This window comes from Odocoileus virginianus, unplaced genomic scaffold, assembly GCF_023699985.2.
Source record: "Odocoileus virginianus isolate 20LAN1187 ecotype Illinois unplaced genomic scaffold, Ovbor_1.2 Unplaced_Contig_29, whole genome shotgun sequence".
Lineage (NCBI taxonomy): Eukaryota > Metazoa > Chordata > Mammalia > Artiodactyla > Cervidae > Odocoileus > Odocoileus virginianus.
In genome coordinates, this window is record NW_027224346.1 from 791,076 (window position 1) to 818,973 (window position 27,898).

At 38.2% G+C, this 27,898-nt stretch overlaps 1 protein-coding gene across 6 annotated transcripts in view; it reads left to right on the forward strand.

The window, feature by feature from the left end:
• Positions 1–507: 507 nt before the first annotated feature.
• The window catches only part of TOMM7 (translocase of outer mitochondrial membrane 7), a 229,167-nt gene continuing 201,776 nt past the window's right edge, over positions 508–27,898 (forward strand). For 4 of the 6 annotated variants that reach the window (XR_011486585.1, XR_011486586.1, XR_011486587.1 and 1 more), the window contains exons 1-2: positions 508–698; positions 3,913–3,961. Coding sequence is in view for 3 of the 6 variants with exons in the window: in XM_070464557.1 (XP_070320658.1) it covers positions 596–698; positions 3,913–3,961 (152 nt within the window). In the remaining 3 variants the exon portion in view is untranslated. Of the gene's footprint in view, positions 699–3,912; positions 3,962–6,239; positions 7,188–7,638; positions 7,872–27,898 lie in introns of those variants that run through there. The other 2 variants (XM_070464559.1, XM_070464558.1) reach the window with 2 other exon arrangements.

Here is a 27,898-nt window from a genome sequence, read left to right on the forward strand (position 1 = left end):
TGGATGGAGGAGTCTGGGGGGCTACAGTCCATGGGGTCACAAAGAGTCGGACACGACTGAGCTACTTCACGTTCACTTTTCACTTTTGTGATCTTCCTTGCAGATCAAACTTCAGTTTGAAGAAACAAACTGATAAAGAGGGAAGTTAAATAACTTGTCCAAGAATACACAGCAAGTGAGAATAAAAGTTGGGACTAATATTCAGTCCTTAATGTTCCTTCCCTGTTAGATAAAAAACACTTGGAGATAAACTTTGAAAAGTGGGTGAGGCTGTTAGGAAGAGAAAGGGCGTTCCGGGCTGAAGGAATCCCTGAGCATTGCCCCAGGCATCCAGCAGTCAAAGAAACCTGACAATTCCTAAATAGTGCGAAGGGAACTTGAGCCTCCTAACGAAGAGAATCAACAACGGATGCGCTTTCCACAGGCGGGGCCGCGGAGGGGCGAGGCAGGTTAAGGACGATGAATTGCGACCTTCGTTTGGCGACGCTCACGACTCCTGCCGTAAAGGCCGGTGTGGCGCGTGCGCGTCTCCTTTCGTTCCGATTCCTGACGCGTTTGCTCCAGTTTTCTCACGGTTGTCGCCAGCCCTGTCGCAATGGTGAAGCTGAGCAAAGAGGCCAAGCAGAGGCTGCAGCAGCTTTTCAAGGGAGGACAATTTGCCATCCGCTGGGGTTTTATTCCTCTCGTGATTTACCTGGGTCAGTGGGAGAAGAACCTGGTAGGAGACGGGAGGGAAGGGGCCGCGGATGCTGAGACTCCATTTTGGCCTGAGGCGTAAGGGGGAAACTCGACCACGCCGAGCACTTCTTTCGAGGCTCTCTGGTCAAATGTGGTCAGTCTAAGCTGAGTTCGCGTTCTTGTTCTATACCCCCCCCCCCTTTTTTTCTTTCTGGTCTTGAACAAGTCACGTAATATTTCCCATGTTGTTAATACATCTGTAAGCAAGAGGTGACCTACTTTTCAGGATTTTGGGGACCTGAAAAGTCCTGATGTGCGTGGACCTGAAGGCCTGATGTGTGTGAAAGTGATTAATTCATATTTGGACCCTAGGTGTGTTTCCGGGAAGTTTCCACTTAGGTGGGCCTAAGTGGAAAGAGGTTCGTAAGCCTCATGGGTATGCCATTGCCTTGAGGCATGATTATGACAATAGTTGTTGGATACTTCTGCGTTCTCACGTGCAGGTAGAGGTTTTACGCGCGGGGAAACCGAGGCATAGAACAGTTTTGTTCGCTGAAGGCCACACAGCTGTCAAATGGGGGAGCTATGAAGTCAAGCATTGGGCCATCAAGGCCCATACTCTTAACCACCATGCTGTATTGCAGAAATTTGAAAATGGTAAGGCACATATTTTTGCCTAGGGCCGCACATTGAGACTTTACACTGTTTCTCGCCTGGGGTAGTTTTGTAATTTTAAACTGATTGCCTTGTTCAGGCAGTAGGATGGAGTGGATAGCGTTTCGCCTTTGTCAGTTTGAACGTAAATCTTGGCATTTTGTAAAACTCCGGTTCACATTTCACAATCCTATGATTTTTAACTATATGCTGCTTCTTGTTTTTGGTTTTATGTTTTTTAGGTGTCATGTCTTTTTGTAAAATGCAGTACATTCACTCAGCCTTGACGGAGCGTTTGATTATGCTGGATATTCTGTAGGCAATTGTGGCTCCCATTTCCCCATGACTTGCAAGCCAACTAATAACCTGGAGATACTTCAGAATGCAGGGCTTGAAAAGACCCTCCTCCCTTATTTTGGACGCACTTTTTGGGGGGGGGGCGGGGTTTGGCTGCACCGTGGTCCTGTGAAACATCCGCTGCCAGATAGTGAACCTGCACTCCCTGCAGTGGGAGAGCGGATTCTTAACCGCTTCCCGGACTACCCGGGAAGTCCCTACAACACATTTTGTCAAAACTACTACCTATTTGGCTGTGCCAGTTCTTAGTCGTAGCTTGTAGGATCTAGTTCCTTGACCAGGGTTGGATCCTTGGCCCCCTGCATTGGGAGCAGAGAGTCTTAGCCACTGGACCACCAGGGAGGTACTGCATTTTTAAAAGAAGCATTAGTTCCCTGGATTTTAGTAACTTTGTGTAGGTATTGAAAATTAGAGCGAGCAAGTAGCCTGCTCTTACAGGCTGTTATTCCCCTCCTTCTCCCAACTGTCCTCCTTGCCAGCCTTCTCTTAACTGTAGAAGGGCCCAGTTTTGCTAGGCAAACGCTGGGAGGAGCTGTCCTTTTAGCTAAGGAAGGAAGTTACGGGGTCTTTGATTCTTCCCCATCTTTGTTCTATGTCATTTTTCTATTGTTGTGTATGTCGGGTCCCATTTTACTCTGCTCCTGCTTTCTTTGTCCGTGTGGATTCTTTGCTCCTCTGTAAGTCTTTTTCAGGTACCTTTTTCGCCTCTCCTTTTTGAAATTCCTTTTCTGTTGCCAGAAAGCTTCAGCTGGTTGTTAAAATCTGTATAAGGAGGGTTTTGGTTTGAAGAGTAGATAATGCTTTTCTTTTCCACCCTAAAATTATTTTCCTTTTCGTGCACACTGGCTATGTTCTTTTTGCTAGGATTACCAGTAATCCTGCTGTTTAGTGCTGGTACCCTTGTGTCTAGCTCAGGTGGAGATTGATGTTAAGGCTATCTTTTTATTTGTCCTTGTTAACCATTGTTTTTTCCTTATACTGTATCTAAGGTTAATTTTAGGTCTGACCTAGTTCCCATGCTTTACTTCTCAGTAAAACCTTGCAAGTGCATATTGAATTTATCTGGTGTAGTTTAGGTTCAAACATAACCTTTTAGGGCTTCTGGAAGGACAGTGGGAATATAGTGCTATAAAATAGGACAGCGACCCGATAAAGCATCTGTTTGGACATTTATCAACGAAAAGATTTTAGCGAGTTACCTGTTGGAAGACAGTTCTCCACAGTGTCTTGAATTTCTACAAATCTTGTGAGCAGAGGCAGTGGCCACCGTTTGTTCATGCTTTTAAGGGTGTTTGTAGGGTGGGCAGCTTTGGAAAATAGTACCAGGGTCAAGGGGAGGCATGCCGTCCCTGCCCATTATAAAAGATTCTGGTTCCCCAAACACAGGGTCAGCGTTCATCTTTAAATGCTGATTAGTCTGATTACAGCTATTGCTTGTAATAAGAGCATTGATTTAATTAACAATAGCTTGAAGTTTTTTTCCCCTCTATCACCAGTCTTTGGTTGCTTTGTAAAGAGAGGTTCATGGGGATAAAATATCTTCAATTTTGTTCTTTAAAAAAGTATAATTTTTTACAGAAACAGACTCTCAGAACAAACTCGTGGGGGTGGGGAAGAATGAGGGGAAGGGATAGTTAGGGAGTTTGGGATGGACAGGTGTACACACTGCTGTATTTAAAATGGATAACCTACCGTGCAGCACAGTGTTATGTGGAAGCCTGGATGGGAGGGAGTTTGCGCAAGAATGGATACATGGATATGTATTGAGTTGCTCTACTCTCCACCTGAAACCAGCACAGCCTTGTTAATCAGCACAGCATTTTTAATCAGCTATATTCCAATACAAAATAAAAAGTTTTTAAAAAAATATATGCTTTTAAAAAACAGTCCTAGTACTCTTTGTAGTCCTTCGTTCAGTTTGATTTGGTAGTTTGTCTTTTTTGTGGGTAATGACTAAGAATGAAAGATAGTGTGTGCTAAGTAGGCTACTATTACAGGAATAAGGTAGTTTGTCTTCCCTACTGATTAGTTCTGCACATGATCACATACTCTAGTGAAGATTCAAAACTATTCTGTTGCACAGGTAAATCTAGGTAGTTCTGGTAGATGTGGATGTCATTCTAGCTACCAAGTATTGATTTAGAAAGAAAACATTGTAAATTTTTTGTCTGCTAGAGTTTTAATTGGTCTTCATTCTCTTTCTTCCCTCTCCCTTTCCCCCAGGATTTAAGAGAGGTGCAGATCCTGGAATGCCTGAACCAACTGTTTTGAGGTACTGCTCTTACAAATAAGCATCGCAGGGCAAATGTTCATATATAAGTACTAAATCACGGCAAGCAGAAGAGAAGTAGTGCTAGGTATTGTAATGGAGCTTTATCGGTCAGGTGTAGTTTTGGGCTGTTGGAAAATTGCAACAATTTGCAGACCAGTCTAACTTTGATTATCAGGTAACTGCTTTCTCTCCTCTTCCTAATTTTTACTTACTGTGCTGTGTTATATCCATAATGAAGCATGTTTTAAAAGGAAAAGAACTAACTTATCCTGCCACTTTAAAAGCTGAACTGTTCTTAATTCCCATATTCCTGTCTTATCCTTATTAAGATATGTGGAACTTTTTGTATCATTCTAACAACAGTACAGAGGATTTTTTTTTCACCCCAAATTAGAATTGATAGTCCATGTATTTTCCACTTGTTGATCACTTAGGTTTTTCAGGTTTTTTTTTAGTATTTTAACTAGCAATATAACAAACATTTTTATGTGCATAGGTCTTATAGATTTTGATTTATTTCCTTGTGATAAATTCTTATGGGATTAATGTCAGTGTACAGACATTTGTGGCTCTGAAAATGCATTCCTTTCAAATTTCCTTTCTCCAAAACAGGCTTGATGGTGTTGGATAAACATTGGTAAAACTTCCACATACATACACACAGCTACACAGAGTATATGTATTCATATACTCACATGCACGTGTTGTGTACATACTTGTGAAAACCGTATGTATGCCTGTGTGTATATATGGGTGTGTGTATGTGTGAAGGCAGAATCTGGAACAGGAAGAGTTGCTCTGTAGAAAGGACTGGTACTCATAGCACTGTGGTGAGTAGCGCCCCTGCACAGGTGCTGTGGAGTTCCACCTTGACCTTCTGTCTCCCAGGCGTTTCTTGTGGATTGTCCTAACCGACTTTTTACTGCTATTCTAGATCTTCTGTTTCTACACACTCTTAATCTAAGCTACTATTTTCTAGAATGGGAAGAATAATAATGGTCATATTACTAACAGTCATTTGTAGCATGTCAGCCACTGTATTAAGTGCTTTATATACAGCATCTCTAATTGTTACTTCAGTCCTTCAGAGCTGATCATACAGTCGGTGGGCAGTGGAGTATGTCTTTCCCCAAGGCCTGTACACTTTCCACTGGGTCATGTGGCCTCCCCCAGATAATATGATCTGCTACTTTACTTAGCACAATGCCATCTGATATGAATTTCCTCTACCTTCTCTGCCTTGCCAGTCTCTTCTTTTCTCAAAGCAAGGTTTTTTCTTCAGGGTTCTGCCAAATGTGCTGTCTACATATCCATTTATGCTGTTACTGTTTACTGATAAAATTCTTTAATGAATGGTCTTCACTCCCTGCTTCCTTTCTTCACTTCCATCTCTTTTCTTAATCTTCTGTGGTACAGCCTCTTAAAACTGCTTTCAGAGGTCCCCATCAAGCTTTTTTTTTTTTTTTTGAGTTTTTACTCCTTGAACTATCAGTTTTCTTTTTTGTAAAATGGGGACTCAGGCAACGTGTCTGCTCCTGAGTAGCTGATTGACCTTAGACCAGTTATTTCCTCAGTGAAACAGTACCTTAGGGAATACTGTCAGAGATGGGGCTACCTGGTCAAGCTGTGTGAGCATTTTTCAAGGACTGAAAATTATCATCAAATACTTACTTCCAAGAGGCTATTAACCTAAGATGAAGTTTCGTCTTTTATAAGTTTATAATATCTAATTTATAAGATTTTCCTGAGAATTTAATAAGATTATTAAGATTATTAACAGTGCTTGACACATAATGTATGAGCAATAAACTTAATAATAATTTTTAGCCTTTCTCTGTCATCTCCTTCACCCCACTTTTTCTCCTGTGAAACCAGGCTCTTGCTACATGATACTGTGTGTGAATCTCAGAATAAACTGTATTTTTTCATGCCTTTGTCTGTTTGCTTGTTCTCTGTCTGCCTGGAATGCTTCTTCCCTCAGTTTCCACTGGATGAAAACCTACCTTTAGAAAAGCTCAATCTCAAATTTATCACCTCTTCCTTAAATCTTTTCCGCCTTCTCCTAGCAGAAACTGCTCCATTTTTTGTGTTCCATGTCTCATTCTCTGCTTTGTATTAAGCTTGTTGCTTGTTTTTATTCGTTTTGTCCTGTGAGTACCTGAAGTGGCTGCCAGATACTTTGGGAACACTTTGAAAGTGCTGAATTAACTTAATTAAAAGATCCTAACTTCTTTGTGGTGTTGGGACAGGAATTGATATAGCATTTCTTCTTGTACAGTTTTTAGACTGGACCTGCGTGCTGAGAAACAGCATTTTGTGCTCCAGGTGATACAAAACCCAGAAGTGGGGATAGATGTGCCCATCTGTTGTATTGGCTTCAGATATCTCACCAAGAGTTGACCTTTCACAGTGAGGCAGCCACCCCCCACTGCTTTCTCATGTCTTTATTGTCATCTCAGTGCTTCTCTCCTTTCTGGTGGTGATGATCATTCTTTTCTGTCATTAGGGACATTTTCTGATTTCTTTCCAGGGGTATTTGTGATTTAGGAAGGAACTGAGTGCTGAGAAGGGTTATCCTGTTACAGAATTTTGTATACTATGCTGCTTATACTGGGGAGACTGACCAAAGAGGTCTTCCTGGGTTGCCTAGTCTGTACCCGGAAAGGAATAGACTTGTATTTGTCAGGGTTTTCAGTAATGTAACTGTTTTATTAATGTAAAACTCAGGAATATAAAGTTTATTGTTTATATACAAATTTATTTATATAGTACTTATGAAAATAATGTGGTTCAAGATTTACTGGTGTATTTTCCTTGTTAAGTTGTTGGATTCCTGGGGATTAGGTCCCCATTCATCAGTATCCATCCTCTTTCACACAGGATGGTTCTGTGTATTAGGTTGTTTGATATGAATGCCTTATTCAAAATGCAATATTTAGTGAATAAGGGGCAATATCTTAGTAAAACATTATTTAGGCAAAATACATGAATATTAACTAACTGGGAGAATGATTGTTCCTATTGTCTGTATAAGGCCAAGGAAGATTTTCTTTTCTGTTTATCTTAGATGCTCATTACCAATGAGGGAGAGACCTTGATAAATGAATATTTTGTTTTCATATCTTAATTGTATGCAAATATACTTGGGATTTAATGGGAGATTTTAATACACTTTTGAAAATTGAAAATAAGTGCATGTTGGTTTGCTTTATACACAAAAGGAAAATACTTTCTAAATACAAACTTACAAACTTAATAGAATGCTCATATTGTCATTTTGTAATGCAATTTTATTTAAGTTGACTTACTACTAGAAACTACATTTTTAATCAACAGGACTTAGAAATAAGACACATCTTGTCTCCTTCCTGTATCTAACAAGGATGTACCTTTATTTTCTGGTTTCATCAATCCTTCATGTCACTCTTTTGATTGACCTCAATTTCTGTTTTCCTTTTTGTTTATAATAGGTAACTACAATTAAAAGTAATAAAATTGTATTTCTTTAAATAGGCCTCTGATTTTTTGCTTCTTGAGATTGATTCTTCTGCTAATTTTGAATTTGATGGTTGAGTAAACATGAACATAAATGTATAAAATCTTCTAGTTCTTAAGCTGTGTTTGAGAAGTTTTTACGTTGGGGTTTAATTTATTTCTCCTCTTCACAAACATTTTAGCTTACTTTGGGGATAAAGGACTGTTTGGTCATCTGGTTTTGGAAGCAGTCAATGCAGAGGAACAACATGGAAGGTGTGCTCTCTGGCTGGGATAAAAGATGGGACATCGTTCAGACGGTCACCAATTGGATGGCACAGGGCTCTTACTTCTCAGATGCGTCTGTGGCAGAATGGAACCTCTACTGACTTATTTATGATAGACTGTATTAAAATAAATGTTTTTAACAATGTTATGTCTTGAGTCCTTTTTGAATTGAATCTAATAGGACTGTCAGGTAAAAATTTAGCCATTTGGTACTTTTTCAAAACAGGGATCTGTGTGTCTAGATGATACTTTGAAAAATAAGAACATTTCCAAGTTAATTCATGTCCATTCCCTTAACAAATGGATTCCAGTTTCCCTTTGCAGTGAATTAATAACTCCTTTTGAGATGTTCTGAGGTAGTATAAGGAGAGAGAGCTCTCTGTGACATACTGGGCCCTAACTTCCAGGGGTGACATTCTGATGAAATAGGATTCTTCGGCTGTGTTGGCAGGGCATGAGAATGGCATTGGAGGCTTATATGTCTGATCTGTGAGTTAAATGTGAGTCTTAAAATTTCCCTCACTAGGAAGCTGGAGGTGGCTGAGCAGGAGCCCATGGAGAGCTACACAGAACAGTAGTACTTCCTATTTTCTGATAAAGGCATTTATGGGAACTAGTTCAGTTCTATGTTGTGGTTTCCTAGGACCTTTATCTGTATTTGAAAGCACCCCTCACCTCCCTTTTTCTTAAACTTAGCTTCTGTAATTCTAACAAAATAGATCTATTTACTTATTTTGGGGAATTGTAATTAATTATAGGAAAGTAGGCCTGGAACAAGAGATGACACTATTTGGGAGGAGCCCATTGGATTGAATGTTGAATATTTTAAACGTCTGGGTCAGAGATTGATCATGAATGTAATCTCAGGTAACTGGAGCAATCATTACCAGAAATTTCCTCCTCATTTCTAATGTAACGCCCTCTTGGCAATTTAAACCTATTTTCTCAAGTTTTGTTATCTTTGCCATGGAGATGTAGACTATTATGGAAGCTTATTGTATAAGGGAGTTTTAAAGTGGAATTCTTGAGAGCTAACTGCAGGGAAATCATTTCTGGTATGTACTTAATGTAATTGCTTTAACATTTCATGAATCTGAGCACGTATGATTTTGCTAAGAGCTCTGACTAGCTTTTAAATCCTCTAGAATTGCTTAAAATTGTGGCTGCCTTCTTCTACACCCCCATTCGTTCTACTAAATGGGTTGTCAGTGAATTTTTGTTAGTATTTTGGTACACATTTTTCTTTTTCACTCAGGCTTTCTAGAACTTGAGAAAGCTATGGCAAGTGCCCAATTTGATAAAATACTTATATGGGTAGGAAACAAGTGGTTTTATACTTTTAGGAGCTAACTTGTAGCTGTTTATAAAACCCCCAAATATTTTTTAAGTAAAAAATTGGGAATTAAGTAGAAAGGGACTAGTTCCTAGTTCTTATATCTGAGGAAGCTAAGGAACAGAATTTAAGCATTTGTTCAAGGCACAGGATAAGAACTGAGACTAAGTCTATACTTTAAAGTTTATTTCTGAAGGTTTGTGAAATGTTTATAATTAAGCTGCATTTGAACTTTAGATTTTAGGACAGTGCAGTCCTGTTGATCTAACATGAGTCTATTCTGTGTTAAACACTAGAGAGTCCTTACAAATACGATGGTTTCTTTTTATTTTTTAAATAATTTAAAAGTTGGAGTATAGTTGCAATGTTGTGTTAATTTTTGCTGTGCAAAAGATTATTTCTGACCTTAATTTCACTTAGACAAACCCTGAGCTGATAGGACCTGATTTGAGTCCTGGTCCTGCTACTTAGTTTCTACTGCCCTTCATAGAGAAGTCACTTACTCTTTAGACTGGAGTTTCTTCAGCAAAATAGGGATAATACTTGTCTCAGTGTGTTAGTCCCTAAACCACAAGAATACTGGAGTGGGTAGCTGTTTCCTACTCTGTGTGGTCGGCATGGCTGATCCTAGACTAGCAATCCTAGTCCTAGAAGCTTCTTAGCAGAGCACATTTTCAGCTCTTCCTGGATCAGAAATGGGATGACCTCCAATGATCTGTGTTTTAATTACTTCCAGCGTTGTTTTAAACTAAACTTGTTATTTGAGATAGCTGTAGAATTCAATACAGTGTAAGAACCCATATAGAAAGATCCCTGTGCGCGTTACCTAGTTTCCTCAAGTGGTAGCATCTTGTAAGGCTATATGATTTCAGGATATTGATGTTGATACAGTCAGAACTTTTCCATTACCACAAGCATCCCTCAGGTTGCCTTTTTAATAGCTTACCTCCCTCCCTCACACCCTTGGCAACTAGTAATTTATTGTCCATTTCTATGGTTTTTCTGATTGCATTTTCATATGTAAGAAAGTTACATAAATTATCATACAGTAAGTAACCTTTTGGGATCGGCTTTTTTCCACTCACTGTAATTCTCTGTAGATGGATTGAGGTTTGTGTTTATTCAGTTTATTCCTTTTTATTGCTGAGTAGTCCATGGTGTGGATATATGTAGAGGACATTTGAGTTGTTCCCAGTTATTAACTACTATGAATAAAGCTGCTATGATCATTTGTGAACATCTTTTTGTGCGATCAATCTGTGTTTTAAAAAGCCCTGTCATGACGGTACAACTCAGATTTGTGAATACTGTCCTAGTCTTGCAGTAGCCTTCTTGCTTCCCAGTAGGCATTAAAGTCTTCCCTAGCATATCCAGAGTGATCCTTTTAAAAGTAAGATCACATCACATCCTGATCAAAACTCTCCAGTGGTTTCCTATCTCACTGAGAATAAATGCCCAAATCCTTTCTATGACCTACAAAACAAAGCTGGTTTTATGTGCCTTTTATCTGTTACTCACCTAGGATTCTTCATGTTCACTTGCACTCTTGCTATTTTGATTTCTTGTCCTTCAAAAAGGCCAGGCATGTTCTCACTTTGGAATTTGAGTTAGCTATTCTCTCTGCTGGAATTCTTTTTCCTAGATATCCATGTGTATGGCTTTATTCTGTTCTCTGCCCACATGCCATTTTGATAGGGATGACTTCTCTGATCCTTACGTAAAATAGCAAACTCCACACCAGTCTTGTCACTCACTGTCTTTTTTAAAATTTTATTTTTTAAAAATTGAAGTATAGTTGGTTTACAATGTTGTGTTAGTCTCAGGTATACAGCAAAGTGATTCAGTATTCACACACACACACACACACATATATATATATATATATATGATTCTTTTCCATTATAGGTTATAAGAAGATATTGAATATAGTTCTCTGTGCTATGTAGTATGTCTTTGTTTATCTATTTTATATATAATAGTGTGTATCTATTAATACAAAACTCCTAATTTATCCCTCTTTGGTGACCATAAGTTTATTTTCTATGTGAGTCTATTTCTGTTTTGTAAATAAATATTTATATCATTTTTTTGATTCTATGAGTAAGTGATATCATGATATTTGTCTGATTTACTTCTGATTATTAGTATGATAATCTCTAGTTCCATTCACATTGCTGCAAATGGTATTTCATTTTTTTTATGGCTGAATAGTATTCATGTGTGTATGTGTCCATTCATCTGTCAATGGACATTTAGTTTGCTTTCCTATCTTGGCTAGCGTAAATAGTGCTGCTGTGAACATTGGGGTGAGTGTATCTTTGAATTAGAGTTTTTATTTTTTTCAGATCTATGCTCAGGAGTGAGAGTACTGGATCATATTTAAGCTCTATTTTTATTTTTTAAGGAACCTCCATACTGTTCTCCTTAGTGGCTATGCCAGTTTACATTCCCATCAACAGTGTAGGAGGCTTCCCTTTTCTCCACACCCTCTCTAGCATTTATTGTTTATAGATGTTGGCTATTTTGACTGGTGTGAGTTGATACCTTCATTGTATATAGTTTTGATTTACATCTCCCTGTTAAGTAGTGATATTAAGTTTCTTCATGTGGCCACCTGCATGTCTTGTTGGCCCATTCTCACATTTCACCTTGTCTTCAAAGAAATTTTATTCTCCTGATTTTATATATATATAATCTTACCTCACTTTGAAAATGCAAACTACATAAACACAGGATATTTTTATGTATTTTTAGAGGCTAGCACAGGTCCTGACATGTAGATATTCGATAAGAATGAATGGGTGCATAAGATTATATGTGTTAAGTGTAAAATGCTTTGAGAACTGGAAACTTATGAGTCATTATAAAAGGCCAGTATTATTCTCTTGTGTTATTCATAATTGGTAAAAAAAAAAAAAAGCCTTGATGAAAGATGACATCAAAAGATGTTGGGAGGAGATGATATGAGAGAGGGGATGTTTACTATGACTTGGCACTTTTTTCATTTAGTCACCACAACAATGCTATGAAGTAGGACATTAACTCCATTTTACAGATGAAACAGGTTTGGGTCATTTTCCCCAAATCACAGAGGAAACTCGTTTTTCAACCCATGTCTGCTAATTAAAAGCTTATGTTGTTATTGATATGTGCCACTATTAAAAGTAATTTATACAACTAATGAAATGGTATCATAGACATATATAGCAACTACAAAATATTAACATTCCAAATTCCATAAAGAGGGCCCATCTGCTTCATCCAATATCCAGGGCTGTATACACAATAGCACATAGAGTAGTCAAATTCACATCACAAATGTAATTTACTTGAAATTATTATGCCAGCTGTAATAAACTCTAAATGTTTATTTTTGTTATCTTTCCTTGAATAGCCTATGTTTCTATTGAGGTATATTTTACATAAAATGAGCATATCTTAAGTGTACAGCTTGATGAGTGCTGCCGGTTTTGTATACCCTGTAACCACCATGCCGAGATGGGGGCCAGGATCTCCTTGAACCTGGGATCCTTAGTGTATCACACATGGTAGGTGCTCAGCAAATGCTTTTGAATTAAATGGTAAACTTTTTTGAGGTTGATGTAGAAACTGTATAGGGAAGTTTGAATTGATGTTCTCTTTCTTTCCTGTAAGAAGCAAAGATGTGTGTATAGTCCATGGCGTGACCCGCAAAGAGTCGGACATGTCTGAGAAACAGCAATGACAGTCTTAGAATTTTACTCAAAACTGGGATGATGAATAAAACGTCCTGCAGCACATTCTGTCACATCAAGCAGAGTCCAGAAGATAAGGAAAAGGGCATGGAGACAGGAAGAAATACATTTTTTTTTTCTGAAAACAAAAAGCAAAACAATGCCACTAACAGGAAGTGAGCTAAGAAATGTCAGCAACTCCCTCATGTTCCCTAATGTTTACTGAGGAGGAGACTATGAACAAGAAAGAAACTCCTAGAGAGCGAAAATAGAGGGCCCAGGGTTTCCGTGGAAGTAGAATTGAAAGCCCCAGATACTGCCAGGAAAGGAAGTCTGTTTCTGCCCCCATGTGATCCTATATTGCTACAGACCAGTGACCACTGTAGGTTTTCCTCTCTCCTCTTTTTTGAATGGCAGTTTTAATGCTATTTTCTTGCTCCTGTTCTGCCTTTGTATATTGGATAAGTAGGGGATGGTTAACTTGTCTTTAAGCTCTTAGGTTGCTGGCTCCTGGAGGGCTCTTCAGTGCAGATGGGAGGTGCACATTTCCCAGAATTCCTGACCTATAACTTGGTTGCAATATCTAGATGATACTTGAGAATTAGTATGTATGAATATTTGGTCAGCAAAAGTGGACATGTCAGAGAATCAAAAATTCATTTTCTGGTACTCAAATTGTGTTACATAGCTGCTTGTTGCAGGCAAGCTAAAAGGCTCCCACACTTCTTGGCAGGACTCTGACTCTGACTGACAACCTGATAGTTGAGCTAGAAGCAGAAGTGTTGTGTGGTGCTTCTGGGAAGTCTCCACAAAAGGGAAGTCTGTTTCTTGGATCTGAAATCACTGGATTACAGCTGACCATAAGGTTAAAGGCCATCCCTGAGGAATGGTTGAGTGGTATGCTTTTAGGAGTCTAGTAGGTCTTTGAGACTAATGAAAAGACCCTGTTTGCTAACAGTTTCATCGACTCATGTGTTATCAAATTTTCTGGTCTTTCTAAACAGATAAAGTACAGTTCTTTATGTTAACATTTTTTTTTTTTAAATGAGTGAGGTAGCACCTTTTCATATTTTAAAGAATCAATTATGTTTCCTTTAGCCCATTTTTCTGTTGGAGTATTGATCTTTTCTGTACTGATTTACAGGCACTTTATATTTTAGGGAAATTTTTTTCTGTGATATTAGTTGTAGATGTTTTCTCCCAAATTTTCATTTGTCATTTGATTTAGCTTAATGGCCATCCTTGCCATGTAGAAGTTTTGAATTATATTAACTAGATCATTGACTTATAAAAATGCCATTTGGGTATTATTTCATACTCACAAAGTCTTTTTCTCTCTTGAGGTTGGAAAAAAATATTTTCCTAAGGTTTCATTGGTATATGTTTTTTGTATTTGTTTGTTAGGAAACATAGTTTTTACTTTTTAACTAAAAGTATTATTTTTATACAACTTTAAAAGGTTATACTGCATTTATAGCTATTACAGAATATTGCTATTATGTACTATGTATTGTAATGTCCTTGTAGTCAGCAATTTGTACTTCCAAGCCCCCAACCCCTGAATTACCCCTTCCTTAAACAGGCAACCACTGGATTGTTCTGTCTGTGAGTCTGCATTTTTTTTGTTACATTAACTATTTTGCTGTATTTTTTAGATTCCACATATAAGTGATATCATATAGTATTTGTCTTTCTCTGACTTATTTCACTTAGCATAATGCCCTCCAAGTCTATCCATGTTGCTGCAGATGGCAAAATTTCTTTTTTTATGGTTGAGTAGTGTTCCATGTGTGTGTGTCTGTGTGTCTGTGTGTTTCTTTATATGTATATATACCACATCTTTATCTTTTGGTATATTTTGGTTTACATTTTGTATTTTATTCCATTTGTAGTTTATAACTAAAATAGTTTTTCATTTTACTTCACCACAACTTCTCTTAATGATTTTATTACTACCCTGACTTCAGATTCCAGGGAGGAGATAAGATCAAGTAGATCTTACCTAAAATAGTTAGGATCAACTGGAGACATTGAAGGTGAAATGAAACAAGAAAAGGTTTTTGTAACAAATTCCAAAAGGATCACATTAGTTTCTTGGAGTCATAACCTCTCCTGCCTTTGGACCTCAACAAATGCCTGTTAATTCTCCCTCTCTTCCTGCTCCCTCTCCCAATCCTCCCCATTTTCCTGACTTTCTTACCATAAGGGCAAGGGCCTGATTGATTTGTTTGTTTTAAATTCCTAACACCTGGACTAGTACATGGTACATAGTGAGGTCTCAATATTTGGTAAGCTAAGAAGTAGAAATGCATAGAATGTTAATTGCCTACCCAAAATCCATTTCTGTGCAACCTCTGAATTTCTGCTCAGCTCAGCTCAGTTCTCCAGTTTCCTGGAGTCTAACTCGCCCTGTGTTCATTTAACTCAGGACCAAGGATCTGAGGAGTTTCTATAGATTCACCATTGGATGCATTTTTAATGAGACGTATATGCAAGAAGCAGATACTGCTCTGATGTGAGGAAAAATGTTCTGTAATAGTGTATGGTTACTGTCTTGAAGAAATCCCTCCTCTGTGATATATTTAATGCTGAGTATCTTTTAACAGGATCATTCTCCAAAATTTAATTTTTTTCTTTTGCTTTTTTGGGTCTTTAAGTAATAGATTGAAGGAAAATAAATAAAATGCCCAAGATTATGCATTTACATTATTTCTCATATTGATGAGTTGTTTAAGTGGCCCGTGGATCAGCTTATATGCAATTAGAGCAAATATTGGAGCTAGTGTCATTTTTATTATCATCTTTCTCGTCCTCATTACTGTTATTTAAAATAAAGTCTCTATTTAAAAATACCACCATTCTTCACCTGTATGTCTTAGAGTACCAAATTCCAACCTCAGTAATTTGCTTCTTTGCATTATGTAATGTATTTCCAGATTATCAGGTTGAATGGTAATATGTAAGGGCTAACAGTTGAATTGATTTATGTTAATTAGCATATTGATTTGCTCAGTGTCCAGAGCTTGAGGGACTGAGACACAGGGTGAGCACCATTTTTAAAATTTTTTTTTAAACTTTTTATTTTGTATTGGAGTTAGCCGATTAACTATGTCTTTGATAGTTTCAGATGGATAGCAAAGGGACTTATCCATACAGGTGAGCACCTTTTTGATGGAGGGTCTGAGACCAAATTTTGGGAGAGTGGGCAGTCCAGTAGGGGTCCTGAACTTGAGGAAGAGTGCAGTGGTTTGGCTTCTGGACCCTGGATGTGGAGAGGGTGGAGGCTTTGAAAGGGGGCAATTTAAATTGTCCAGACTTTCTTCCACTTAATTTTTGTGGCCAAGCCTAATTCTTAGTTATGGACTGTCTTCAACACCCTGATATACCCATTGTAAGTTGAAAATAAGAAAAAAATGCATTTAATGCACCTAACCTACCAAACATCATAGCTTAGCGTAGCCTGCCTTAAATGTGTTCACAACACTTAATGGTTGGGCAAAAATGATTTAACACAGTGTTGAATATCTGATGTAATTTGTTGAATATGGTTTTGAAAGTGAAAAACGGAACAGTTGTGTGGGTACGGAATGGTTTTAAGTGTATTAGTTGTTTGTTGTCATGATCAGGTGGCTAGGAGCTGAGGCTCCTGTTGCTGTCCATCATGACAACAGAACTTTGTACCACATTTCACTAGCCCAGGAAAAGATCAAAATTCTAGCTAGATATGGTTTCCACTGAAGGTGTCTCACTTTCACACCATTATGATGTCAAAAACTCAAAGTTGAACTGTTGTTAAGTCAGAGACTGTCTAATTTTATTATGTAGATGTTTATTACCAGGTAAGTTTTAGTTAAATCTCACTCTTACCCAACTGTTTCCCTTATTAGAAAAATAGCTTGTTTAGGGTAAAGGAGAAGAAAAAGAAAGGTAAATAAGAGAGTATCTTTCCAAAAAAATTTTGGATGACTTATTTTCTTCTTTTCTTTTTTCTCTTTTCATGAGTCAGTGTGGATTTATTTTATTGACTTATCTTCAAATTCATTAATTTGTGTTTTCTGTTGTGCTGCTAACCCACTTGATAAATTATTAGTTTCTGATATTGAACTTTGCATTATTAGATGTCTACTTGATTTCTTTAAAAATAAAGATCCCAGTTCTCTGTTGGTACACCCCCTCTTGTTATCGTCACTGTCAGTCAACTTCTGTGTTACTTTACATGTTAACTATAGTTATTTTGAAGTCATTTCTGCAAACTTCAGTATCCGGAGCATCTCATCATTCTAACTCTTGGCTATTAGTCTCTTTACCTTGATTCTTCTCCCCTGGTAATTTTTTATTTCATGTGTGAAAATAAAGGAAGCCTCATTTAAAATGGAATCAGGAAGACTTGAAGGGGGGAGCTCTCAGCCACATATCATTCCCCACAACTTACAGACCCCAGTTGGAAGAAAGAATTCCTTCTGACCCATCAACAACAAGCTGTCTACTGCCTACAGCCAATAAAGAACTTCCACAGCCCTCACTAGTTTTCTCCTAAAAGCCTAATAAAGGCCCATTTTCCCCTAGTCTCTTCAGACTTGCCTGTGGTGCCCCCCGTAGTTTTGCATGTTCTGAGTTGCAATTCTTTTGCTCTTCCTGAATAAGCTCATTTTCCAACTGGCTGTGTTTTTTGCTTTTTTTTTTTAAGATCAACACAAGCTAGATATTGTGGATAATACTTTGTAGAAGCTCTGGATTGTATTAGCTTCTAAAAAGTGTTGAATTTTGTTCTTGTTGTTCAGTCACTCAGTTGTGTCCGACTCTTTGTGACCCCATGGACTGCAGCATGCCAGGCTTCCCTGTCCTTCACCATCTCCTGGAGCTTGCTCAAACTCATGTCCATTGAGTCTGTGATGCCATCCAACCATCTCATCCTCTGCCATCTCCCCCTGCTTTCTTTCTTTTCCAGCGTCAGGGTCTTTTCCAGTGAGTCAGCTCTTCGGATGAGGTGGCCAGAGTATTGAAGCTTTTGGCTTCAACCTCAGTTCTTCCAATGAATATTCAGGGTTGATTTTCTTTTTAGGACTGACTAGAATTTTATTCTAGCTGCCAATTCAGTTACTGGCAAATCACCTCCATTCTGATGAGGATTGGATTTAGATTGTTAATTGGTTTAATTTCAGTTTTCACCTTTGACCCAGGGTGTAACCTTTATACCTAAAGCATGATCTTTTTTTGTGACTCATCTGAAAGTCTGGGATCCAATATCCCTCTACTGTGGCTCTTAAGTGGCTGGAACTCCATCTTCCCAGCACTGTGCTGCTCCTGAAACTTCTTCCCAACTGTCCAGTATCCCAACCGTTATTCTCTTCTAGGACTTGAAAGTCTCACCCTCTGCTCATACAGCTTGGAGCCAAGGATGTGAGAATAATTTCTATAAAATTTCCAGTTCTTGCTCTGAAGTTCTCTCCTGTCACTTCCCCCACCCAGCCCCTGACCTCTGAATCCCAACCGCCATGGCACCCTCTGTTTCCTCTGTCCTTTGTAATGCAACTTTCTTCTTGGACTCAACTTCCTAAGCAGCGTAAATGTGATGAAGCTCGTTTTGCTTTCCTTCTTTCAAGTACTAGTTCTGTTTTAATTGCTGTCCAGTCCTGAAAATTGTTATTTTATGCATTTTGTCCTGAATATGTCAGTAAGTCTAAGTCTGGTATCAGCTATTCTGTCATGGATGGAACTGGAAGTCCCAGACTTTGATTTTTTTAATTGACACAGTAGTCAATGAGAGCTGGAGTTGGCAGATATTCTTGGCTTAATCTTATTTTTTTTTTCCTTTTCTTTCTTTAAATAAAAGGGGCTCTAATTAACAGTATTGATGTGAGTGGGTAGCTAGATTTATTAGAATTTTCAAATGCTTTGAAGAAAACTCCCATGAGTTATTTTACTTGAAAAGGTCTTCAGAGAACTATTAATTTACTTTTTCTTAAAGAGAAAGACTCCTCTCTGAAAGGCTATAGCTGTAGGAAACTCAGCATATGTTAATCCTTTCTAAAGAACTTGGTTGGAAAAAAAGTATAATTACTGTGGCTTTGCTTTCTGATTGGCCTTTCTTTCTGACTAGATCAGGAAATGCCTAGAGTATTTGTAGATCTAAAAATGATGACAAAGGAAATAGATCTAATCTCAAAACAAGTTTCTGATGTACACCAAACTAGGACACATTAGGTTAAATCTTAAAGTCTTTTTTAACGTTCTGTAATCTGAGATTATTAACGTTTTGAAGGTTTAAGAATATTAATTCTAGCAATTGACATCTTCACAGGTGACAGTGTAAATCACAGAGCTTAAAATTTCTTGGATACAGATTTATTTCAAATTGCCCCATGGCTATCAAGCAACTTTCACATGGTGGAGAATGCCAACTGTATTCCTTTCTGCAAAAGTAGAGGTTCCTTTTATTTATTTATTTAGTTTTTTTAGAGGTTCCTTTTAAAGGTGATTGCATGATAGGGCCTTGACAATAAACTAGTCCAGCGTCCTCTGTGGCAGCTTCTAAAATGGCTTCCAGTGATTCCCAGCCTCCTGGTATTTTTGCCTGTATTAGTTCACTAGAGCTGCCATAACAAAATACCACAGACTAGGCAATTTAAACACAGAAATGTATTTTTTCACAGTTCTGGAGGGTGGAAGCTCAAGATCAAGGTTTTGACATATTTGCTATCTCTCATATGGCTTTCTTCTTGCCTGATAGATGACTGTCTTCTTACTGCATCTTCACAGGGCCTTTCCTCTGCCTGTGAGTCCCTGGTATCTCTTCCTGTTTTCATAATGATTCTAGTCACTGGATTAGGGCTACTCTCATGACCTAATTTAATCTTATTACCTCTTTAAAGGCCCTGTCTCCTAATACAGTCACATTCTAAGATACTGAAATTGGAACTTCAAGATAAGAATTTTATGGTGACTCAATAGTGCCCTTGTGTAATCCCTTCCCCTTGAGTGTGGGATGGACCTAGTGACTGGCTTCTAATGATTTAAATATGGCACAAATGGCAATAGCTTGCTTTTGATATTGGGCTAAAAAGACTATGATTTCTGTCTTGTTCAGTCTTTTTTTCTGGTTCTTCTTGCTTGCTTGTTCTGATGGAAGCAAGCTGCCATGTTGGGAGTCCCCTGTGGAGAGAGGCCCACTTGGCAAGAAACAGAGGGTCTTGCAGCCTGCAGCTCCAAGGAACTGAGGTTCTCTGTCCAACAACCCAGTAGGAACTGAATCCTGCCAATGGCCACATGAGTGAGATTGGAAGCAGATTCTTTTCCACTCGAATCTTGAGATGACTGCAGTCTCAGCTGCCACGTGGACTACGATCTGGTGAGAGACTGAGCCAAAGGCCCACTTACTCTGCACCTAGATTTCTGACCTTTAGAAACTGTGAGATAATAAATGTTTTAAGCCACTGAGTTTTGGGGGTAATTTCTAACACAACAGTAGATGTACTCTCTATAAATTCTATATAAAGTGAGGGTAACTAATATATTCTCGTTTTGTCATTGTTGAGAACAAATAATAGTTACCACTTATAGACTATGTGTAGTACAGTGCTGTTTATTTCCATATATTATTTACTTTAATTCTCACAACAGCCTGTTTTTATCCTCAGTTTACAGAAAATAGATTTAAAATGGATTTGATAACATGTGCTAGGTCATACTCCTAAAGAGTGGTAAGTGGGGATTTGAGCCCACAGGCTCTATGAGTGTGTGTGTGGCCTTGTGAAAAACAAAAATATGGGGCTTCTTGTTTAAAAATTGTTAGGAATTTCTAGATGGTAATAGCAGAGTGTGAAATGAAGCTTCAAGCCATGAGGTTATATGCCATTTGGAGGGCACTGGAGAGACAGAATTGTTGGATGTCTTCCAGGATCTGGCACTGTTGCAGGTACAAGCTCATATAATCCTATGGCAACGATATGGGATTGAATGTTATCATCACATCCTATAGATGAGGAAACGGAAGCCCAGGGACACTCTGTACTTTTCCTAATATCAAATAACTTTTTCCACTGAGGAGTGTTCCCTTTCTGGAGTATAGCATTGAAGTTAATGAAATGTGATTAGCAAGCGTGGCCTGTCTTTAATGATTAGTCTCTTTAATGTTTTGAGGTATAAATGGGGCTGTGGACTTTGGAAGAATCACCTAGATATCCAGCAGGGGGTGTGGGAGAGCAGCACTTGGCTGGTAAAAAGGTCTGAGCTGTAGACATGGCAAGATAGATCAGTATTGTAGCCTTGCTGTCTTGGTTTCACTTGTCTTCTAGCTTGTATTTCAAGGTCAGTGTCTTATCTTTGTTTTCCTTTTGGGAAAAGAATTGCCTTTGGCACTGTTATCTTAGAAGGAGCAGGAATTGATGTCATAGAGAAACACTAGTTTTGGATCCCATTGTACTTCATAGGGCCCGTAGAAGCTCTATGAGAAGTCACATGGGTTAAGGATCCCATCATAAAAGGCCTGGCCAAGGTGGCAGAGTAGGAAGACTCTGAGCTCACCTCCTCCCATAGTCACACCAAAATCACAACTACTTACAGTGCAGCTAGCTATCTACGAGAATGATCTGAAGACTAGCAGAAAAGATTTTCTACAACTAAAGATATAAAAAAAGAACCATAACAAGATGGGTAGGAGGGGCAGAAATGCAGTATGTTTGAGACTTACACTGCCAAAAATGGGACCCATGATTGAGGGTAAAATCACAATTGCAGAGGTTCCCCCCAGAAGTGAGCAGTTGGAGCCCTATATTAGCTTCCCCAGCTTGGGAGTCCTGTACCAGGAAGAGAAGCCCCCAGAATGTCTGACTTCGGAAGCCAGACTTGTGTACAGTAGAGCAAGAGGGCTGTAGGAAACATACTCTGCCCTTAAAGGGTGCATGCAAAAGTCTCACATGCTCTAAGTTCCAGCACAGAGGCAGTAATTTGAAAGAAGTCTGAGTCAGGTCAACTTGCTGATTTGGAGAGCCTCTCAGAGATGCAGGAGACAACTGGGATTCCTCCTGGGACACAGACATTAGTGATAGCAACTTTTGGTAGCTCATTCTATCACAAGGACACTGGTGCTGGCAAGAGTCATTTTGGAGTCTTCCCTCTAACCTCTTAGTAGTGGGAGAGTACCTGCTCAAAACAGTAGGCTGGCACCATCCTAGGATACTCTAGGCAGTACAGACAGCCATATTGGGATTTATATCACCCACCATTGGGCCAGCAACCACCACATGATGCAGGACCTGGGAGCCAGCAGGGCTAGGGTCAGCCCTGCCTACCAGTACACCCATGGTAGTAAACCTTTCCACAGCAGAAGGACCCATACAGCCCACATAGTGGATACCTTGAGTATATGCCTCTGGTAACCAGAGGGACTGTGTTACTGGATTCCCTATGACAACTCCAGTGTAAGGAACACTTCAAGTTTAGGAAATGTGATGGTATACCTAATACATAGAAATAAACACAGAGAATTAGGCAAAATGAGGAGACAGAAGAATATGTTCCAAATGAAGAAAAAGAACAAAATTTCAGAAAAAGAATGAAAGTGGAGAAAGCAGTCTGTATCATAAAGGTGCTCAATGAATTCAGGGAAAGAACAGACAAGCAGTGTGAATTTTAACCTAAAAGTTAGAAAACACAATGAGAAATCAAACAGCTGGAGAATACAATAATGGAAATAAAAAGTAAATGAATAAATGAGATTATTTGATATAGAGGAATGGAATAGTGAACTAGAAGACAGAGTAGTGAAAATCATGCAGAACAGGAAAAATGAAGAATGTTTTAAAATGAGGACAGTTTAAAAGATCTCTGAAATAGCATCAAGCATACTAAGATTTGCATTATAGGGGTCTCAGAGGGAGAAGAGAGAGGAAAAGGGGTAGAAAGCTTATCTGAAGAAATAATAGCTTAAAACACCTCTAACCCAGGAAAGGAAACAGACACCCAGTTTCAGGAAGCACAGGGTCCTGAACAAGATGAGGCCAAAGAGGTTTACACTAAAGACACTTTATAACTGAAATGACCAAAATTTAAGATGAAGAGATACTCTTAAAAGCAGCAAGATAAAAGAAACTAGATATGTACAAGGGCACTTCTGTGAGATACTCAGCTGACTTCAGCAGAAACTGCAGGCTAGAAGGGATTGGCACCATACATTCAAAGTGGTGAAAGGAAAAAACCTACAACCAAGAATATTGTACCCAACGAGGCTATCATTCAGTTCTAAAGGAGAGATAAAGAGTTTTACAGACAAGCAAATGCTAAGAGTTCAGACCCACTAAATCAGCTTGACAAGAAATGTTAAAAGTGGGGAAAAAAAATAACACAACTAGAAATATAAAATTTATGAAAGGAAAAAAAAAGTCTGATTGGTAAAGTCATTTGTGCAGTAAAGGTAGTAGAACAATCACTAATACAGTTAGTAGGAAGATTAAAAACAAAAGTAGTAAAATCATCTATAGCCATAAGTAGTAGTGGGATAAATTCCTGGAAAAATACAATCTTTAAATACTGACTGAGGAAGAAAGAGGAAATATGAACAGATCAATTACTAGTAATGAAATTGAATCAATAAAAATAAAAACTCCCAATAAACAAATGTTCAGGACTAGATGACTACACAGAGTTTTACCACACACTTAAAGAAGAGTTAACACCTGTCCTCAAACTATTCCAAAAAATTTAAAAGGAAGAAATGATTTCAAACAGTTTTTTGAGGCCAGCATCACCCACTACCAAAACCAAACAAAGACACTACAAAAAAAAAAAAAATACAGGCCAATATCACTGATTTGTTTTTTGAAAGTCGCCTAGCTGTGTCCAAATCTTTGCAACCCCATGGATTATATATTCCATGGAATTCTCCAGGCCAGAATACTGGAGTGGGTAGCCTTTCCCTTCGCCAGGGGATCTTCCCAACCTAGGGATCGAACCCAAGTCTCCTACATTGTGGTTGGATTCTTTACCCGCTGAGCTACCAGGGAAGCCCAAGAATACTGGAGTGGGTAGCCTATTCTTTCTCCAGCAGATCTTCCCAACCCAGGAATAGAACTGGGGTCTCCTGCATTGCACGTGGATTCTTTACCAACTGAGCTATCAGGGAAGCCCCTGATAAACAGATGCAAAAATTCTTCGACAAAATATTAGCAAACTGGATTCAACAATACATTAAATGGATCATGATTAAGTGGGATTTATCTCATGTCTATAAGGGTGATTCAAATCCACAAATCTGTGTGATACATCCACAACTTAAGAATAGATATTGTATGATCATCTTAGATGTCCAAAGTGGAAAAAGCTTTGGTCAAAATTCAACATCCATTGGTGATAAAAACTCTCAACAAAGTAGGTGTAGAGAAACATACCTCAACATAATAAAGGTCATATATGACAAACCCACAACCAACATTGAGACTCAATGAGGAAAAACTGAAAGCATTTCCTCTAAGCCCAGGAAAAAAAAAAAAACAAGGATGGCCACTCTCCCTACTCTTATTTAACGTTGTATTGGAAATCCTCACTACAGCAATCAGACAAGAAAAAGAAAGGAATCCAAATTGGAAAGGAAGAAGTAAAATTCATTTTTGCAGACAACATGATATTATAATACAGGAAATTCTAGATGCCACCAAAAACTATTAAAACTAATAAATGAATTCAGTACAATTGCAGTATACAAAATGAATATGCAGAAATCTGTTTTGTTTCTATACACTAAGCACAAACCAACAGAAAGATAAATTAAGAAAACAGTCCATTTATAGTTGCATTGCAGCAAAAAGAATAAGATACCTAGGAATAAACCTAACCAAAAAGGTAAAAGATTTGCTCTCTAAAAACTATAAGACAGTTATGAAAAAAATTGAATACAACACAAATGGAAAGCTATGCCATGCTCATGGATTGAAAGAATTAACAGTGTTAAAGTAACCATATTACCTAGTCAATCTATAGAGTCAATAGAATGCCCATTTTTTTTTTCTAATCCAAGGGTAGAGAGGAGCAACGAAGGGGGCCTTCCATGTAGAAGGTGGGGCTGGGAGACCACGAAAGGAAGGATGAATGTATATCCAAGTCACTCAGGAACTTTTATGCAGGTGCAAGAAACTTATGTCAAAGTAGCCACAAGATTGTTTAATAGCAGACGGACGAATGTAACTCCATGTTTACTGCTAGAAACCAAAGCTTTGTATGAAATCTTGAATTTATGGGGAGGGAGGGAGGGTAGAAAAGCATGTACCCATCTGTTCTTTTCCTCATTCCTGAACGGCAGGAGACAGAGCCCCTTGGGCTTTGGCGACCCCATCTGGGCAGTGTTTATTTGATGGCTGATTTTGCTGTGCCAGGTACTTCCTTTCCCATTTGCTATCATTTTGTAACACACACGCTGACCCTTTTCCCTTCCCTTTCTTTTCCTTGGGAATATACAATAAATAAAAACTTATTGGTACTGGAAAAAAAAAAAGAATGCCCATTTTTACCAGTGATGTATTTCACAGAACTAAAACAAATAATTCTAAAATTTCTATGGAAACACCAAAGACCCTGAATAGCCAGAGCAATTTTGAGAAAGAAGAACAAAGCTGGAGGCATCACATTCCTTGATTTCAAATTATATTACAAAGCACAGTCATTAAAACAGTATGGTGCAGGCACAAAAACAGACACAGATCAATAAAACAGAAATAGCCCAGAAATAAGCCCATGCTTATTTGGTCCATAAATCTATGACAAGGGAGGTAAGAATATACAACGGAGAAAAGACAACCTCTTCAACAAATGGTGTTGAAAAAACTGGACCACTTTCTCATGCCATATAAAAAATAAACTCAAAGTGGACTTACTTGTAAAATCTGAAGCCATAAAACTTCATAAGAAAACACAGTAAACTGACATTGATCTCAGCAATATATATATATATTTTAATATATATTTAATATATATAATATATTTAATAAATATATTTAATAAATATATTTTAAAATCTTGTCACCTCAGAAACAAAAGCAAAAATGGATGAATAGGACTACATCAAGCTAAAAAGCTTTTGCACAGGGACGGAAACTCAACAAAACAGCAGCCTACTGGATGGGAGATTTTTCAAACATTATATACGATAAGAGGTTAATATCCAAAATGTACAAAGAACTCGTACAACTCACATTAAAAAAAGCAAGCAAATTGATTTAAAAATGGGCAGAGGGCCCGAATAGACATTTTTCTGAAGAAGACACCCAGATGGCCAAAAGATACATGAAAAGATGCTCATATCAATAACTGGGAAATGCAACTAGAAACCACAACGAGATATCACCTCACATCTGTCAGAGTGACTGACATCAAAAGGACAACAAAAAACACATGTTGGCAAGGATGTGGAGAAAAGGGAACCCTTGTACACTGTTGTTAGAACTGTAAATAGGTGCAGCCACTAGGAAAAACAGTATGGATGTTCCTCAAAAAGTAAAAACTAGAACTGCTATATTATTTAGCAGTTGGACCTCTTGGTATTTACCCAAGGAAAGCAAAAGCACTAATTCAAAAAGATACATGCATGTCAATGTTCATCACAGTGTTATTTATAATAGCCAAGATATGAAAACAACCTAAGTGTCCATCAGATAGATGAATGGATAAAGAAGATGTGAGATGTGCTATACACACACACGCACACACACACACACACACATATAAAATGAAAAATTACTCAGCCATTAAATGAAATCTTGCCATTTGTAACAACATGGATGGATATGGAGGGTATTATGCTAAGTGAAATAAGTCAAAAGGGGAAGATGAATATTGTGACCTCACTTACATGTGAAATCTAAAAAAACAATAAATGAAATAAATAAAATGAAGTGAAAATAGACTCATGGATGCAGAGAGCAAACAGGTGGTTGCCAGATGGGAGGGGAGTTGGGAGACTGGGTGAAACAGGTGCAGAAGATGAAGAGATACAAACCTCCAGTTATATAATAAGTCATGGGGATATAATACAAAGCATGAAGAATATGGTCAATAATATTGTGGTTAACTTTTTATGGGGACAGATGGTTACTAGACATTGTGGTAATCATTTCTTAATGCATGCAAATGTCAAATCACTAGTACACCTGAAACTGGCATAATATTATACATCATCTATGTTTCAATAAAATATAGAATCAGAATATATGTTATATTAAGTCCTTTCTGGAAAAAGAGCAGTGATAAAAAAGAAAACTAAAATAGGGTACAGTGTAAATCAGTCTTTTCCTTACATATTACATGTGGGGGTGACTGGGCCCCCAGGAGGCAGAGTGTAACAGCAGATGGTAGAGATGGTCTAGAGGAGCTGTACTGAAGAGTGGAGGCAGGCAGATGTGGCCATGGTGGACGAGGAGGGTAACCGGGTGTTTTAACTAAGCAGCTGGTACTGCATGCCTGGGGAGCTTTGTCGATCAGGTTGGAACAGAACTGGTAGGGATGCAGTTATGACTGAAAGCTAAGACTAATTGGGTAAAAGATGAACGAAGCTCCAAATTGTGACTGGAGTTTGCTCTAATGAGGCAGGGAGTGGAAAGCCTGGATATATGAATGAGGGCCTGGTCTTAAGCTTGTCAGAGTAGGAATGGGGGAATATTTGTGGAATATATTTAGGGGAATATTATGGGATATTTATTTATCTTTATCCAGGCAGTGCAGGGTGGAGGGAGCAGACTTGTGTATAATAATCATATACATTGTCTCATAGACACGGTGTTTTGGGGTAGGGAGACATGCTTTATAGCCCTTCAACTATGGATTGCTGAATATCCTATTACTCAGAAGACTGTCATATGAAGCAAAAGGAGTTCAGGACACCTGGTGGCCATCTTGAATTGTCTCCCTGCAAGATCTGATTTCTTTTTTATTTCCCAGTGTTTGGCACAGATGTATTCTTCTCTTGACTTGTGTCAGGCTAAAAAGAAATGATTAGGTTTCTCCTTCTTCTATTCTTGATGGAGATTCAGGCATGGGTTCAAGCTTCTCTGATGAACTCTGGGGGGTGGTTCTAGTTATTTAGTGGAAATGAAGCAACTATTCCAAGCATAGTGCCAGGATTTTATTTCCAAATTGCTGGTAAAA